The sequence below is a fragment of the Neoarius graeffei genome, chromosome 1 (genome assembly GCF_027579695.1).
Source record: "Neoarius graeffei isolate fNeoGra1 chromosome 1, fNeoGra1.pri, whole genome shotgun sequence".
Taxonomy (NCBI): Eukaryota; Metazoa; Chordata; class Actinopteri; order Siluriformes; family Ariidae; genus Neoarius; species Neoarius graeffei.
Window position 1 is genome coordinate 113,862,456 of NC_083569.1, and position 16,637 is coordinate 113,879,092.

Consider the following 16,637-nt stretch of genomic DNA (forward strand, 5'->3'; position numbering starts at 1 on the left):
AAAAGCACGTTTATTATTATTGTTTGTTTTTCCTCAAAATAAACACTTATTTTGATATGTGGAACACGTCCAAAAATTTGGGACAGTAAAGCATTTACCACTTTGTAATGTTGCCATTCATTCTCTCAACACTTACAAGATGTTTATGGATGGAAGACACCAAGTGATGAACCGTTTCAGGTGTTATTTTGTTCTGTTCTTCCTGCAAACAGGTCTTAAGGTGTGCAACAGTACAGGGTCGTCACTGTCATACTTTCCACTTCTAAATTCTCCACACATTCTCTATGGAGCACTTGCATGTGACGTCACAGCTGATCCAGATTGTGACAGACGCCATCTTGTCGGTCAAACGCCATATTCCACCTTCTACTTCTACTTCTGGTTCTACTTCTGCTTTTACTTCTACCTTTTCTTCTGGAAAACCCTACTATATACAATTCTACTACAACGGCTGCGGCTACAAGCTCTCCCTACCTGTGCACGGTTTTTGTTTTTTGTGTGTATTTTTGCATGTTGTTCGTCTGTACCGGACTTCAATATCCACTACAACCGTATGGACTTACTGGACATTGGTTTCCAGCAGAAAATGACGGTTTGTAGCGATTTCCATCGCATGCACAACATTCCGGACGAGAAAAAAAAAAAAACATTCTGGACGAGATAGTGAGACCAGCGGGGTCTCGGTGGATTGTTATCGGAAGCAAAGAGAAGGAGGCGGCATCGGGAGAGGAAGCAAAAGCGAGGCTGCAGAGCCGGCCTGTTGACTAAGCTCAGAAAACAGCCACTCAAACCTCCACTGCTAAGCCTCTCTCTCTCCAACGCCAGATCCATGTAAACAAGACGGACGATTTGGAATTACCTTATTCTATTCTATAATCGGCTGGTCAGTGCATCTAGTATCAGTACTAGTAATACTTAAGTGACTTACCCATCCAATGAGGATTCTTGTTTACAAGATGCCACATCTGATTCGCTGACAAATCCTGAATTTCTGTAAAGATAACTGTCCAGAGATTTATAAGCACGCAGTGCTTCACCACTGAACAGCAAGGGGAAAGTTAATGAGGTAATTATACATGTCCGGGTATTCCGCTGGCAGTTCAAAATCCGGTCGTGAAAACTCCGTCTGGAAAGCCATAAGGGTCACTAATCTGTAGCTCGTTTATTTTAGACATATATCTAGTTATCTGCTCATTAGAAAAATGAGCCGTGTAGTCCGTCGGTTGAAATTGATCCATTCTGTACACGAGTGCAGCAGTATTCAGTGGTGTTTTTGACCGACAAGATGGCGGTTGTGTACTTTCCGGTCACGTGACTGCAAGATCTCTATTGGGGACAGAGGGGACACTCCCTCTTCTTCCATAGCCACGCCTTTGTAATGTGAGCAGAATGTGGTTTTGTATTGTCTTGTTGAAATCTCCCTGGAAAAGACGTCATCTTGAAGGCAGCAGATTTTGCTCCAAAATCTCAGTGTACTTTTCAGCATTAATGCTCAATCACAGAAGTGTAAGCTACCTTTGTCAAGGGCACTGACACAACCCCATACCATGACACACCCTGGCTTTTGGACTTGTTTCTGGTAACAATCTGGATGGTCCAGAGCACACAGTCTCCATTTCTTTCAAAAAAGACCTGGAAGACTGATTCATCTGACCACAATACACGTTTCCACTGTGTGATGGTCCATCCCAGACACCTTTGAGCCCAGAGAAGTTGATGGCTCTTCTGGACACAGTTAACATAAGGCTTCCTTTTTGGGCAGTGAAATTTTAACTGGTATTTGTGAATGTAACTCTGTATTGTAGCTTGACAAAGGTTTGCCAAAGTAATCCTGAGCCCATGTGGTTCTATCAGCGACAGATGAGTGGCAGTTCTTGATGCAGTGCTGTGTGAGGGATCGGACATCACGGGTGTTTAGGATAGGCTTGAGCTCTTACCCTTTACGCACCAAAATTCTTCCAGATTCATTGACTCATTTAATGATATGATGCACCATAGAGGGTGAAATATCAAAATCCCTTCCTGTCTTCCTTTGAGAAACATTGTTTTGAAACATTTCAGTCATTTTCTCACACATTTCTTTACAAACTAGAGATCCTCGGCCCATCTTTGCTCCTCAAATACTCGGCCTTTCCTGGATACTGGTTTTGTCCCAAATCATGATTACAATCACCTGTTGACATCACCTGTTTCAAATCACATAATTATTGAATTGTTTTCCCTCATTACTAGCCCTAAATTGCCTCATCCCAACTTTTTTGGAATGTGTTGCAGGTCTGAAACACAGGAATGGATGTATATTAACAAATTAAATGAAGTTGGCCAAGCAAACATGAAATATCTTGGGTTCATTCTGTCTGCAATGAAATACAAGACAAAGTAAATTTAGAAATCACTTTTTTTTTTTTAATTTGCATTTTCCATTTTCCAACTCTTTTTTTTTTTTTTTTTTTTTTTCAGATTTGGGGTTGGATATGTCACGTTATAATATGCAGTATATATGTTTATAAACAAACATCTGAACTCCATCAAGTGTTGTAAAGTCATATTGATTTTGTTGAATAAAGCAATTTTCATAAACTATGATAGAAAAGATAATGAGAGTTAAACACAAATTCACTGTTATGAAAACATGGGTTTAATGTGTTTTAAATAAAAATCATACCTCTGTACCTGGCCCAAGATGTGATCGGAATCAGAATATTTCATTTCAACTTTTGCAGATTCTTCCAAATTATTGTGTTTAAATAAAAATAGTACCTCTGTACCTGGTCCAAGATATTATCTGAATCAGAATATTTCATTTTGTTTCAACGTTTGTAAATTCTTCAATATTATTCTGATGATGTTGCATATATCACAGAAACTCAGATGTGTAGTTCCACTCATCTAACATCTTGATGTAATTCGTAATTATTTATAACATTTCCTGACTGTGTATTTGGTCTTTTGTAGTTACTCTGTGACTCAGTGACCAGGGCTTTGTAAAATAAAGTGCTTCTGTAAGAAACCATAACTACTGACAAATCACTTTCATCACATTCACACAAACTGGAACTGCTCACATCACGATCACCACTTATTGCTGATACAGCTGTGTTTCACAGCCCTGTTCTGCTTCATTTTACCAGTGACAGGAACACGAGTGCGTAAGAATGCATCATAATGTATATGGTTCATAAAGACTACAGCCGACATTATCCAGTTCAGTTTGGAAACAGATGATACCTGGTCATAAATATGCATTTTAAAAAAATTAATTTTGTTGTTGGCGGCACGGTGGTGTAGTGGTTAGCGCTGTCGCCTCACAGCAAGAAGGTCCTGGGTTCGAGCCCCGGGGCCGGCGAGGGCCTTTCTGTGTGGAGTTTGCATGTTCTCCCCATGTCCGCGTGGGTTTCCTCCGGGTGCTCCGGTTTCCCCCCAGTCCAAAGGCATGCAGGTTAGGTTAACTGGTGACTCTAAATTGACCGTAGGTGTGAATGTGAGTGTGAATGGTTGTCTGTGTCTATGTGTCAGCCCTGTGATGACCTGGCAACTTGTCCAGGGTGTACCCCGCCTTTCGCCCATAGTCAGCTGGGATAGGCTCCAGCTTGCCTGCGACCCTGTAGAACAGGATAAAGCGGCTAGAGATAATGAGATGAGATGAGAATTTTGTTGTTGATAAAAACATTTTTTGGAGATTAGATGATAAATATTCCACTGTTCTGAAATCATGATATATGAATGATGACAAATTCATCATGATAGTTTAGATCTTGTATTATTGTTCTACAGCGAGCTCGAAACCTGTAGCATCCATGAATCCTGATAAACAGGTGTTCAGTGGAGACGCCGTCACTCTGAGATGTGACATAGAGGATGAAAGTGTCTCTAGCTGGCAGTACAGCTGGTATAAAGATCCTTCACACAGTCGTGTCAGTAGTGAACAGGTCTACACAATCAGTGGTGTTAAAGTGACCCACACAGGTAACTACACCTGTAGAGGAGCAGAGAGAGGAGGCTCACACTCATCACACTTCAGTGATGCTGTTACACTGGAAGATGTGGGTGTGTGAGTTTGCTTGAGTGAGACATTAAAATGTGCAATTAGATATTCTTAAATTCTCATTATTAAATAAACCTACAAATTAACCATTTTGTGTTTCCTGTGCAACAGCGAGACCACCGCCAGTACTGAGTGTATCTCCACAGAGCTGGCTGACTGAAGGAGACTCAGTGACTCTAAGCTGTGAGGTTACAGGCTCCTCTACAGACTGGACATTCAGTTGGTACACAACTGTTCCCTACAGATCCGGATTAACTCAAATAACAAATAGTCGTGGCTATAACATGTTTGTGGAGCTCCTCTCAGACAGCAGCAGAGGATCTGGAGGCAAATACACTCTCAGTCCTGCTGCTCTGAATCACACAGGAGTTTATATGTGCAGAGGAGAGAGAGGAGAACCAGCCTTTCACACACCGTACAGCAATCCACAGCCTCTATGGATCACTGGTGAGGAACATTAACAATGGGTTTGGGTTAAAGTTTCTGACTGCAAAGTTGAATTCTGGGTAAAATGTTTGATTTCTCTTGCTGTTGGAATTTTGAGATGCTTTGTTGCTGCACACACTGTGTCTCCTATGTGTAAATATTTTGCCGAGATAAAATACGTCCCACATTTTACGATTCCGGAGATCGCTGAAGCAAGTGAGCAACAATATCATATGACCACCATGGGGCGTATTGGACCTACTTTGAACCAAAACAAATCGGTGTGGGCAAACATGGTGGACTCGGCTCTCCTGCCAACTAAAAGCCAGCGTAAATGAAAAGGAGAGCCTGCCTAGTGAGTGTAACTGCAAGATAGAGCAAGGTTAGTTGATGTGTCATTTTTCTGGACAGATAACTAAATCATTCTGGCTAGCGTTTAGCTATCTTAGCCTTAGAAGCCATGAACTCCACGGTAGCGTGTATGGAGTTATACACCTAATGTTTTGATCTTACAGAGAAAGAAACAATAACACAAAAGCAGTAACAGAGAAAATATATATGTCTTTTTTTCACGGATCTATTCATGAAGGTCAACCACAAATTACATCCCTGTGACTCAAAACTCTCCGAGGTCGATGCAGAGTCACAATGTTTTCTTCGCGTCACCATCCTGGTGTGACGCAGTTCCATAGTTATGCTCACTGGTTAAAGCTCCCCGCATTCGGCTGTTTCCTGTTTCTGTAGGGCCGTACCGTATACCTTAAGAGGGAGGAAAATGGTCCCATAACAGAGAAAAGCGACCCTCAGGACATCAAAATGATCACATCTCGTCAGCCTGATATTGTTCTTGCGAGATGTAGGAAAATGTCATGCATGGAAAATTTTTTTGAAAATTTCAGATCACTTTGTAGTCAGCACCGTTAAACAGAGTATGATATGGTGGTGTGAATGTCAGTTGAGATTCATTCAATATTTATTAATATGTGTAAAGCAGTTAAAGAACCCTTCACTTCTCGGCCTTTTGGCTAAGATCAAGTGTAGTATTTGTTCTTATCAGTTTAATATCTGATATGTTCTCTAAATGAGCAAGTTTTTGGGCAGCACGGTGGTGTAGTGTTTAGCACTGCTGCCTCACAGCAAGAAGGTTCTGGGTTCGAGCCCCGTGGCCGATGGGGGGCCTTTCTGTGTGGAATTTGCATGTTCTCCCCGTGTCTGCATGGGTTTCCTCCGGGTGCTCCAGTTGCCCCACAGTTCAAAGACATGAAGTAAGGTTAACATGGGGCAGCCTTGGGCTGAAGTGCCCTTGAGCAAGGTACCTAACCCAACCCCTAGCTGCTCCCCAGGTGCTGTAGTATGGCTGCCCACTGCTCTGGGTGTGTGTGCATGTGTTCACTGCTTCAGATGGGTTAAATGCAGAGGATGAATTTCACTGTGCTTAAGTGTCCATGTGGTAAATGAAGGCTTCTTCTTCTTCTGAATGCTGGTCGAGTTTGGTGACGAGCCATGTGCTGTCTTTTTGTTCCGTCTCTGCTCCTCATTTTGTCATTCGTTTATTTTCCCTGATATAAAGAGGACAAAGGAGATGATTGAGGATCTATGGGCTGGAGGGTTTTATTATAAAATCCAGAAAGCCAGAGCAGGTCAACACTAGAGATGTAACTGAATATGAATATATTATTTAGAATGAACAGGGGTGGGTTTCCCAAAAGCCTCTTAAGGCCAAGAGAGTCTTAAATTACCTCGAAAGAGCCATCGTCAAGCTAATATAGCTTTCCCAAACAACTTCGTTGCCTAAGTAGTCCTTGAGTTGCTTGAAATTTATGAGAGACCCAGACCACTCGTTCAAAACTAATGCCGCTTTTCCACTACAAACGCGGCTGAGCCGTGCCGTGCCGAGTCGAGCTGAGTCGAGCTGAGCGGGGCTGTTGGAGTTGCATTTCGACTACAACCGCGCTGAACCGTGCTGGCTGGAAGTGGGTGGACACATTGGGTGGAGTTAGCGAAAGTGGGTGGACGTCATGTGATGTCGTTAAGCAGCGCAAACAGTGACATCAGTGACAGTGGCGGAACAAGTCCGAGCCGGGCCGGGGGCGGGGCAAATGACCGGGCCCTTTATTAAAGCTTATCATAACATCATTTTAGGCTACAAAATGTCCGCAACTGCGGTGTTTACCAATTTCAACACTACCGGGTGCAACTATGTTATTTAGTACATCAAGTCCTTCAAACGAACATGTAACTCAGAAACAAAAAACATTAGGATACTGTACATGGCTCATAATAAAACATCAATAGCCTATACTGCGCACATTATTTGAAGGGCATACGAATGAGCGCTCAGAGGTTGCAACGCTGACAGGAAGAGTCAGAAATAAAAGGAGGGCGGTGTAAACCTCACTGAATGCACTGTGTTTACCAATTTCAACACTACGGGGTGCAACTATGTTAGTTTGTACATTAAGTCCTTCAAACGAACATGTAACTCAGAAACAAAAAAACATTAGGATACTGTACATGGCTCATAATAAAACATCAATAGCCTACTGCGCGCATTATTTGAAGGGCATACGACGAGCCTTGCGCTCCGCGAACTCCTGCACGATGCTCTGTATGTCACTGATTCAGTGAGCTTTTAAGCGGTAGTCTCACGACCCGGATAGTAAACAATAAACATGGAGGACATGGAGTCGTTAGTGTTGCTGGTCTTGGTGCTGTGGCTTGTTGTCACCGACAACGCGGACAGATACTGGCAAGAGCGTATAGATGAGGCGAGGCGCATAAGGCTTCAGAAATTCTCGTAATTCATAATTCTTCTTCTTCCGGGTTTGCGGTGTTTACAGATCCCAGCGCGCTCGCGGGGCGTGTGTGGGCATGTGAGGACACTCCTCCTCACCAATCAGTGCACAGGGGAGTGTCTGCTCACGCCCCCAACCTCAGTCGGCACGGTTTGGCTCGCTTCAGCCCCACTCCAAAACGGTGCGAGTTTTAGGGGCTAAGCAGGGCTGAAACGAGCTGAGTCGTGCTGGTTTTTGGTAGTCGAAACGCGAGCCGTGTCGGGCTGAAGTGAGCTGAAGCGAGCTGAAGTGAGCTGAAAAAGGGTAGTGGAAAAGGGCCATAAGAGTGACTCTCTCACAGCCAAATACACAGACTGCGCATGCGCTGTAGAGGGACGCTCACAGTCAGCGGGGGAAACTGGTGTTGAATCTGCTGCCCGTGTTAAATTATTTTTCTTGTTATTATTTTTCTTCACTTTCTGGTGCAAGTACATCCAGTTAATTATTAAATAAATAAGCAAAGCTTTATGAATATATTTCAAAATGTTATGAAGTTACATATGGACATCTTAATGTCACATTGATATCGCCACATTTTAATCAAATGTAAGTCCATTAGGCGAGTGATTCACTAATTTAGTGTCATAAATGAGACACATTTCTGCACCTCTAACCAGAGCTTTGAACCAGAATTTTTTTCCTATTGGTTCGTTCCGAACAGAAACGGAATTTTAATGTTTCCGGTTTTGGGTTCCACCATTAAATAGACGTTCCCGAACCGGTTAGAACAAAAAAAAATTCGTTCCCTGAACGGTTAATTATGTTCCCTGTCAGCTGTTTAACAAGTGGCTATAAAATTATGTCTCTGTCTCATCCAGCTTAAGCCAAATGTAGGCTAATTCTATTACAACCTTCATTAAATAAGACAAGAAATAATTCAAAACAATTATTATTTCAAATGTTTGCGATTTGGATTCTCAGTATGTCTTCCCATCTACACAAACAGAAAAAGTGCCAAAAATGAAAGATAATTCATTTCGTGTGTTACCAAAGGCTAGTCAGGCCCTATGCGTTGATAGGCTAACAGAGGTTAACGTCATTTAATGTTCGCGAGCCTCTCATTAACGTGGACAAATATATTGATATCGTGTTTGAAATTGACGTTTTTGAATAACGGTAGACTGCAATATTTACCTCTTATTTAAGATGTGGAGACGTGATAGTAGTCCACCCTCCCGCTCTCTCCATTCAGTCAGCGAACGTCACACAGTAAGTGAACCCCAGCGGGTCATAGAAACTTGCGCAGGAGAAGAATGACTTTTTTATTTGTAGGCTACGGAAACTTTGAGGAACGAAATAAAAACCGGTATTAACCGGTTACCATTATTTTTAATAAGCGTTTCTGTTCCAGAACATAAAAAATAATAATGTTTCTGGTTTCGTTTCTGTTCCATGTGAAATAGAAAAAGTTCCCGGTTTTGTTTTCGTTCCTTGAACCGGTTCAAAGCCCTGTCTCTAACATTGTGTGTGTGTGTGTGTACGAGAGAGAGAGAGGGGGTTTGACCTGTGTGTAGTGTGTACCAAAGGAGGTTGAATTGACCTCCATAGATAGATAGATAGATAGATAGATAGATAGATAAGGAGGTCAATACAACTTCCTTAGGTACACACTACACACAGGTCAAAACCTCTCTCTCTCTCTCTCTGTGTGCACGTCTCAGGGAGATCATTGCCCACTCTGCACTGTGGATAACAGTTGAAATAATCCTGATTGCGTGATCGGGGGGTAACAGTGAAATGAGCGAGCACGGGGAACACATTTACTTAATTATTTAGCTTATTATTTGCTCATTCTTTCATGTGAACGCTTGTTCATTTAATTAAAAACACGCTTGGAATAAAAATACTGCCCAAAAACAAAATTATTTCATTAATTAATTACCACATTATATTTATAATGCTTCCAGATGATATTATATATTCTCTTATTTTAAACACTTTATATTTCATTAGATTTTGGTTAAAAATGAATGCCATGTGACCTTATCGACTGGATTTGGCAACTACTAATGCCTTCAGCAATGACAGTACAATTGCCTTTAGCAACTACTAATGCCTGTATCAGGGACGCGCATTACAAAGATGCTCTTCAGATTCCTTCTTACGAGTGAGCTCAGTAAAACCATGTACAGAGACAATGTTCGTTGCTTAAGAGTCTCTCAACTCACTCTTTAGCTCTAAAGGGCAACATTACTGGAAAACCCACCCCTGATCATGTGTTCTTAACAGATACACAGATGTTAACAGGAGGCACAAGATTCTGGGGTTGTTTGTTTGCTTGCTTTCAGAAAACTTTTCAGAAAGACAGGCCCATAAATACTTCAGGTTTAAACACTAATACAAACACAGATATGGATATTCAGAGGACCACACAGTTACAGATGATGCCATGATGTTAGACTGTTATTAAACACAATACAAATAGCACAGCTGTAAAACAGGTAAGAGTCCGACACAGTTAAGTACAATATAAGACCAGAGGGAAAATCCAAAAGAGTCATCAAAAGCAAAGGGTCTAAACACAGCAATGGCAATCACAAACTAAACATGGCTCTGAACTTTACACTGTGTAAATGTATGTGCTGGTCGAATGTAATCTACAATGAGGAAGTGATCTGGAGGTGGTGTGTTTGAGCTCAGCTCATACTGAGATGATGGTGCCCTCTGGTGGTGAGGAGGCATTGCCCTGCTGTCCTGTGTCTGATCATTTTATTCCTTTGCAGCAATTGTAAGACTTTCCTGTGCTCCTCATCCCAGTTTTGATTTTGTCTCTTGGTTTTGACCTTTACCTTTTTGCAGTGTTTATGATTATGGATTATCTGGGGTTAAACTTTTCTGTGTTATGACCCATGCTATGGACTGTGGCTTTAATTACTGGATTAATAAACAGAATTCTGAACACACATGCACTTACTGTATATCCTTATTGCATATTGCACTGATTCTTATTTACATGACTCTCTTCTCTGTTTAAGGTGAATCTCCTCCAGTCTCTCTGATCATCAATCCCAACAGAACTCAACACTTTACTTCTGACTCTCTCTCACTGAGCTGTAACTCTACTGACCAGAGTCGTTCTACTGGATGGACGGTGAGACGATACACACACAGTGAGGGAGTGTTAGATTGTTCTCCATGTAAAATCAGCTCCCTCTCCACATCCTACACTGGAGTTTACTGGTGTCACTCTGAATCTGGAGAAAACAGGAATCCTGTTAACATCACAGTGCAGGGTGAGTCTTCATGTAGTGTGTTTATTATTAAAGGAAAAGGGAAATGTTTCATTACAGAATATTCAGAACTCTGAGTTTCCAACTGGGAAAAACTGTTCAAGACGACAAAAAACATATGGAATTTTTTCTCTCAGTACATTCCCTGTGTAACACCCGTCCCATGTAGCTAATTGGATATATCTAGTGTTGTAGTACTATGGGCGAGGTCCTGGGTACATATATCTGTGGTTTAACATGAAAGGGACAAATGAAATGAACTTACCAGTTTTCTGAATGGTTAACTTGATAATGAAATGCTGAATTATTTGGCGGTGCCTCCACTTAGCAGAAAAATACAATAAGTTTTCACCTATTTTGAATCCCACTAAGAATTATGTTAACTTATTACCCTTTTTACTCAAACACCCCTTCATCAAATATACACATGACACACACACACACACTTTAAATCCAAATTGTGAATTTAGTTAACACGAATGTAAATAATAACAATTAAAGATAGTACAAAAATGTTGAATGGACCTGAATGAGCTTACCTTTAGAATTTCTCAGAAATTATTGTTCTTGTTAATTTACCACTTTTTACACCTTTAGTCTTACCTAACAGGCCCACCACTCACACACACTCTGCAACAAAATGAAATAATGTCTCTCTTTGAAAAAGCAAAAAAATAAAAACCCGTTGCAGGCCTGAGTCGTTGCTTGGGAGCGTGGAGACCTAAAACAAAATGGCCGCTTCACTTGTACAACACAAGCAAAAGAAAATAGCAGTGCACTAATCTATAGTTAATTACTCACAAGTCTTGGAGAGGATAAAGGGAAAAAGAGGGCTGAAACTGGCTAGATGATGAGAGAGGGGGTAACGATGATACCGGGGGTACTGGCAACCCAGTTCACTAAGGCAAACTTGGCACGAAGCACATCTACCCATCCAAAAGGGTCCAAGGATGACTTCCTGGTCCACAGTCTGATAGATGTCATTATCTCTATTGACAGCATGGATCAAAACGAAACATTACACAATATACACAAAGGTTAGTTTTACCTTCGGCAAGAGATATGATGTCTGATACAGCTTAATGAGACTCTGCATCCATCCACGTATCAACACCACACACTGCCACCACGTTTCCACTGTCTTCTACAGCTCGTCTGTTTACCCCTGACTGAGCCCTGTTATTCACAGGACGGGGTTTCCTCTATATCGTGCCTCTATGCACCTCTTACTGGCTAATCAACGAATAAACAACCAGTGTGATTGAATAAACCCAAGATTGTCAACCTTATTCCCTGCAAGGCTGGGTTGTACCTAACACGCTTTCTATGTGCAAATCAAACAAACTTTCTCCAGTGACCTGAATTACATCAAACAATATGACAAAGATGAATCAATCAGCTTATAATGATTTTTAATTAACTGTTTTACTGAACGTGTTTTTTTTTTTTTTATCAGAGTGACTTTTTAAACATTAAAGCTTATTTAATTATTTACACATTTCTTTGTCTCCGTCTTAACTGAAATCTTTTAAGACCGGGCTACACCTGTAATTTCTGTAATTCTGAGTATGGATATGTTTATGCTGTTACTTTCCAGACTGAGTACGAGTCCATGCTTACAGATACCCACACTGATAATGAAATGAGTATTTTATTGAGTATTAATCAATCAGGGATGTCACAAAGCATTTTATTTCTCTCGATGTTGATTGCTGCTGTGTGCAGTGAACTCATTGTGCTTGGTTTCTGATTAATATGTTCTGGTATTAAAACAGTGTTTGTAATAGAGTGCAAGGTGGCAACCTGAGTCATATCAGTGAGTTTGGTGATTAGAAATGTCCTGTGAATTTCACCTTCACTCAAGTAAAGTGTAGACGGTGTGGAGCGAGGGGAAAGGAAGTGTACATGGCTCAGTGCTGTCATGTGTGACAGTTTCTCTACACACTCTCTTCACTGTTCACTCTCACAGATAACTTTGTGCTGCCATAACTAATGGCACCTTCTGTTTGTATACAGATTTACACATTCAATATCAATCAGTGAAAGAAAATATTTATTTTGTAAATGTGGTTTTCTGTGTTGTAGATGGTGCTGTGATCCTGGAGAGTCCTGTCCATCCTGTGACTGAGGGACATCCTCTGACTCTACGCTGTTTATATCGAAACCCAAAGCCCTCAAACCTCCGAGCTGATTTCTATAAAGATGGATCAGTCCTCCAGACACAGACTACAGGAGAGATGATCATCCAGAAGGTCTCAAAGTCACGTGAAGGTTTCTACCACTGTAAACACCCAGAGAGAGGACAGTCACTGAAAAGCTGGGTCTCAGTCAGACGTGAGAAACCTTTAAATATTCACTTTAATACAACTGTGACCTAATGTGTTGAACACAGTATCTTTATATCATGTAATCTATCGGGCTTAGTTTATCGAAGTCTGTGTACAATATGCTGTTACACTTGTTCACACAGGTGTTAATTTATTTATACTTCAGATTGAAATAAAACATACAAACATTTCAAGAATAAAAAACATTATCATTATTTTATTTATGGGCAGGTCCATCATGTGTAGAAGCTCCATTCTCAGTGCTCATGCTGATCTGCAGTGTAGTGACGGCCTCTCCGTATCTGCTGGCGACCATCATTCTGCTGGTCAAATGTTACAGAGCTCGAGGTAAGAACTCTTTCAGTATGTTTCACCTCATGATCAGACTAACTGAGTAGTCAAGAACATTTTCACAAAAATTATTTGACTCACTGTTTTCATTTTAAAAGCAAAAATCCACACTTGAGTGTTAAAGCACTTGTTCTAAAATGCTCTTACAATAAGATTTAAATGTAAGTTTGATATCAAACAAGCACATCTGTTTCTGAGAGTGAATTTACATGTGACAGATACTTCAAGTGGAGTTACATTTTCACTTCATTAATAAAGTACATTATGAATAAATAAATAGTGCAGAAGAGTTTCATATGCAGATGTCACTTTTCACTTCACCGTCATTAATAAACATTAAAACAAACACCCTTTAAACTGTGTTTAAGATGAGATCAAATAGTTTTGTTAATTTTCTGCCATAAACACCTGAAATAAACTATGAAATGAATTAAATGAATTTTTTAATGTCTTTCACAGCTCACACTGTTGAAGAGAGAATTGAGAATGCAGTCATAGGAGTGAGCAAAGTTCATCAATAAAAAGAGGATGCATTTACTGTAAAATAATTATGTCTTCAGGGTTTTCTGAGGATTTTAAAAGAATCCTGATTTGTCATTTTAATGTTAATTTTAATAGCTGGCTAAAGTCAGAGCAGTTGGTGAAAAGCCCAGTGATACTGGAGTTAAAATAAGTGAAGCTTTGTGTATCTGCAAAATAAAAACTAGTTAATTGACTTATCTGAAACATGGTGGGGAACTAACATTGTGTTTTATGTTCCCAGTAGGGCTGAACGATTTTAAGAAAACATTGAATTGTGATTTTTCTGGCAGATATTGCGATTTCGATTTCAACCACGATTTTTCTTTTCTTTAAATCAAGTTTCAGTGCAAATTAATTCATACAATGAATTCCATAAAGCTAATGCAAGAATGAAAACTGAGGTCAACAGATTTCAAATGTAGGCCTGTTTATTAACATTGAGTGCCTGAGGAACAAGTTATAATAACTTAAAATAAAAAGAGAGCCATCTTTCTTAAACTTTTGCTTCTTTTATTTTTCCCATCTACAACATATCAGACATAAAAAAAAGGTTGATCAATGGCTCAGCAGCATCAAAATATTGCACTTTTGTAAAATAATGTACATAAGCATTATAAATTATAACTAGAGCCAACAATTCCCCTGTGGGAAATTGTGAGAGTGATGCAGTGGCTATTGCAGGAGCTGCACTGTACTGTGTGAATGTGTGACTTGCCATTATGCTACAAGCCTGTGTCTCTCTGAGAGGGAGCAGCCCCTCCCTCGTGTGTGTGTGTGTGTGTGTGAGTGAGAGAGGGAGAGCGAGCATCCCCTCCCCCACCCGCACGCTGCGCTTAGAGACACAGAAAGTGAAGGATTCTCTCCGAGCGCTCCCTCCAAACGGGGATTTACACGAAAACGGAAGGAGATATTCACAAAATTCTTTCACACTGAGTGCCACAAGGCTTTCCTGAACACATAGATGTAATTTTTGTCTGTAGTGTAAAAAAATGAGGACAATTTATTGACGAAACAAAACATGGGTCAGTTTAGGAGCACTGTGAAAAACCGCGGCTTTGACGATCCCAAAATCGTGTTGTCCGAGATCGCGATTTTCGGTCGAAAATGATAGATCGTTCAGCCCTAGTTCCCAGTATTAGTTCTCCCACTACTGTATTTGTCCTGCTGTGTTCTATTTCTGTGTGAGATTAGCTCTAGATCTGTGTTTCCCAACCGGGGGTACGCGGCGCACGGGGAGATTTTTTTTTTTAAGGCGTCACACAAAAGTGTAGTCCCAATAACTCAGCTAACTCGTAATATGTGGACAACAGAATGTCTGCTGTGGAATTTAGTAATAGGCTATTTATTTAATAAAATTTCCAAGATGATAAATATTCTCAGCAATGTGTCATGTCGAGCTCATCAATAAAATGGTACATTTGCGCTACAACTCATTTCCCCGGGAAGACAATGACCTGTGACACAAAATACAAAAACATAGCAACCGATAATGTCTACAAAAAGTCTGGCTGCTACCTGCAGATGGATAAATGGTTAAAATGTCCAGTTTCTCTGGATCCAGGAGGGGGTTTGGAGGAGACAGCAGAGAAACGCAAGAAAGAGGCCAAAGCTTAAACCTAGGCAGTACAATGAAAACTACATTTTGTGTGGTTTCACCATGTCTATGTCTTCGGAACTACCGCAGCCTCAGTGTTTCTTCTGTGGTGAAATTCTGGCTAACAGCACAATGAAGCCAGCCCATTTGCAGCGACACCAGAGCACCAAGCACCCTGCAAAAGTAGGGAAAACTGAAGAGTACTACAAACGAAAGCTGTCAGAATTTAAGTCAGGTCAGATTCAGAATACAATGATGAAAACCACAAATGTGTGGAGCAAAGCCCTGGAGGCATCTTACGCTATCTCGCTGCTTGTGGCACAAACAAAAAATCCTCACTCAATTGTTGAAGAACTAATTCTCCCTGCAGCGACTCGTATGGCTGGAATTACGATAGACAAAAAAGCAGCAAAGACATTCAAGAAAGTTCCCCTGTCAAACAACACCGTGGCCCGTTGGATTGATGATATGGCTCTTGATATTGTGGGACAAGTCATGGGCAAAATAAAACAAGTCGGTCAGTTCGCTTTGCAGCTGGATGAAATGACAGATGTGAGTGGAGAAGCGCAGCTCCTGGCCTTCGTTCGTTACAAAGATGTGTCGGACATAAACGAGCATATTTTGTTTTGCAAAAGACTGCCAGGAAAGACAACCGGGGAAAAAATGTTCCAGGTTATTGACAGTTTTTTCAAAGAACACGATATACAGTGGAAACAATGCAGCCACATCTGTACTGATGGTGCGGCTGCAATGACGGGGAGCGTGAAGGGACTGTTCGGACAAGTGAAAAAGGTAAACCCCGACATTAAATGGATGCATTGTATTATTCATCGGGAAGCTCTGGCTAGTAAGAGAATGAGCCCTGATCTAAATGCTGTTATGGATGACGCTGTGAAGATGATAAACTTCATCCAATCCCGGCCACTGAATCACAGACTGTTCAAAACTCTTTGCCATGAGAGCAGCGCGCAACACGACCAGCTACTGCTTCACACAGATGTCCGCTGGCTGTCTCGTGGAAAAACGCTACTGAGGCTTTATGAACTTTGCAGTGAAGTTTTTGCGTTTTTGAAGGAGCAGCTGCACCCTCTTGCTGTGGTGTTTGAGGATGCCAATTGGGTGGCACGCCTGGCATATCTCGCTGATGTGTTTACCAAACTCAACGAGCTCAACCTCTCACTCCAGGGCAAGGAGTCACACATCCTGAGGATGTACGAGAAAGTGGAAGGGTTCACAAAAAAGCTCAATCTGTGGCAAAAGAAATGTGAGGCGGGTGATGTGAGCCATTTCCCATTACTTCATGCACAT

General features: G+C 41.1%; 1 protein-coding gene and 1 pseudogene across 1 annotated transcript in view; both read left to right on the plus strand.

The window, feature by feature from the left end:
* The window catches only part of LOC132882157 (B-cell receptor CD22-like), a 173,218-nt gene that overhangs the window by 33,524 nt on the left and 123,057 nt on the right, over positions 1–16,637 (plus strand). Inside the window, exons 4-6 of the mRNA XM_060915426.1 lie at positions 4,157–4,492; positions 10,281–10,538; positions 12,621–12,869. Coding sequence (XP_060771409.1) covers positions 4,157–4,492; positions 10,281–10,538; positions 12,621–12,869 — 843 coding nt within the window. The remainder of the gene's footprint in view (positions 1–4,156; positions 4,493–10,280; positions 10,539–12,620; positions 12,870–16,637) is intronic.
* Positions 5,477–5,590, plus strand: LOC132897899 (U2 spliceosomal RNA; annotated as a pseudogene).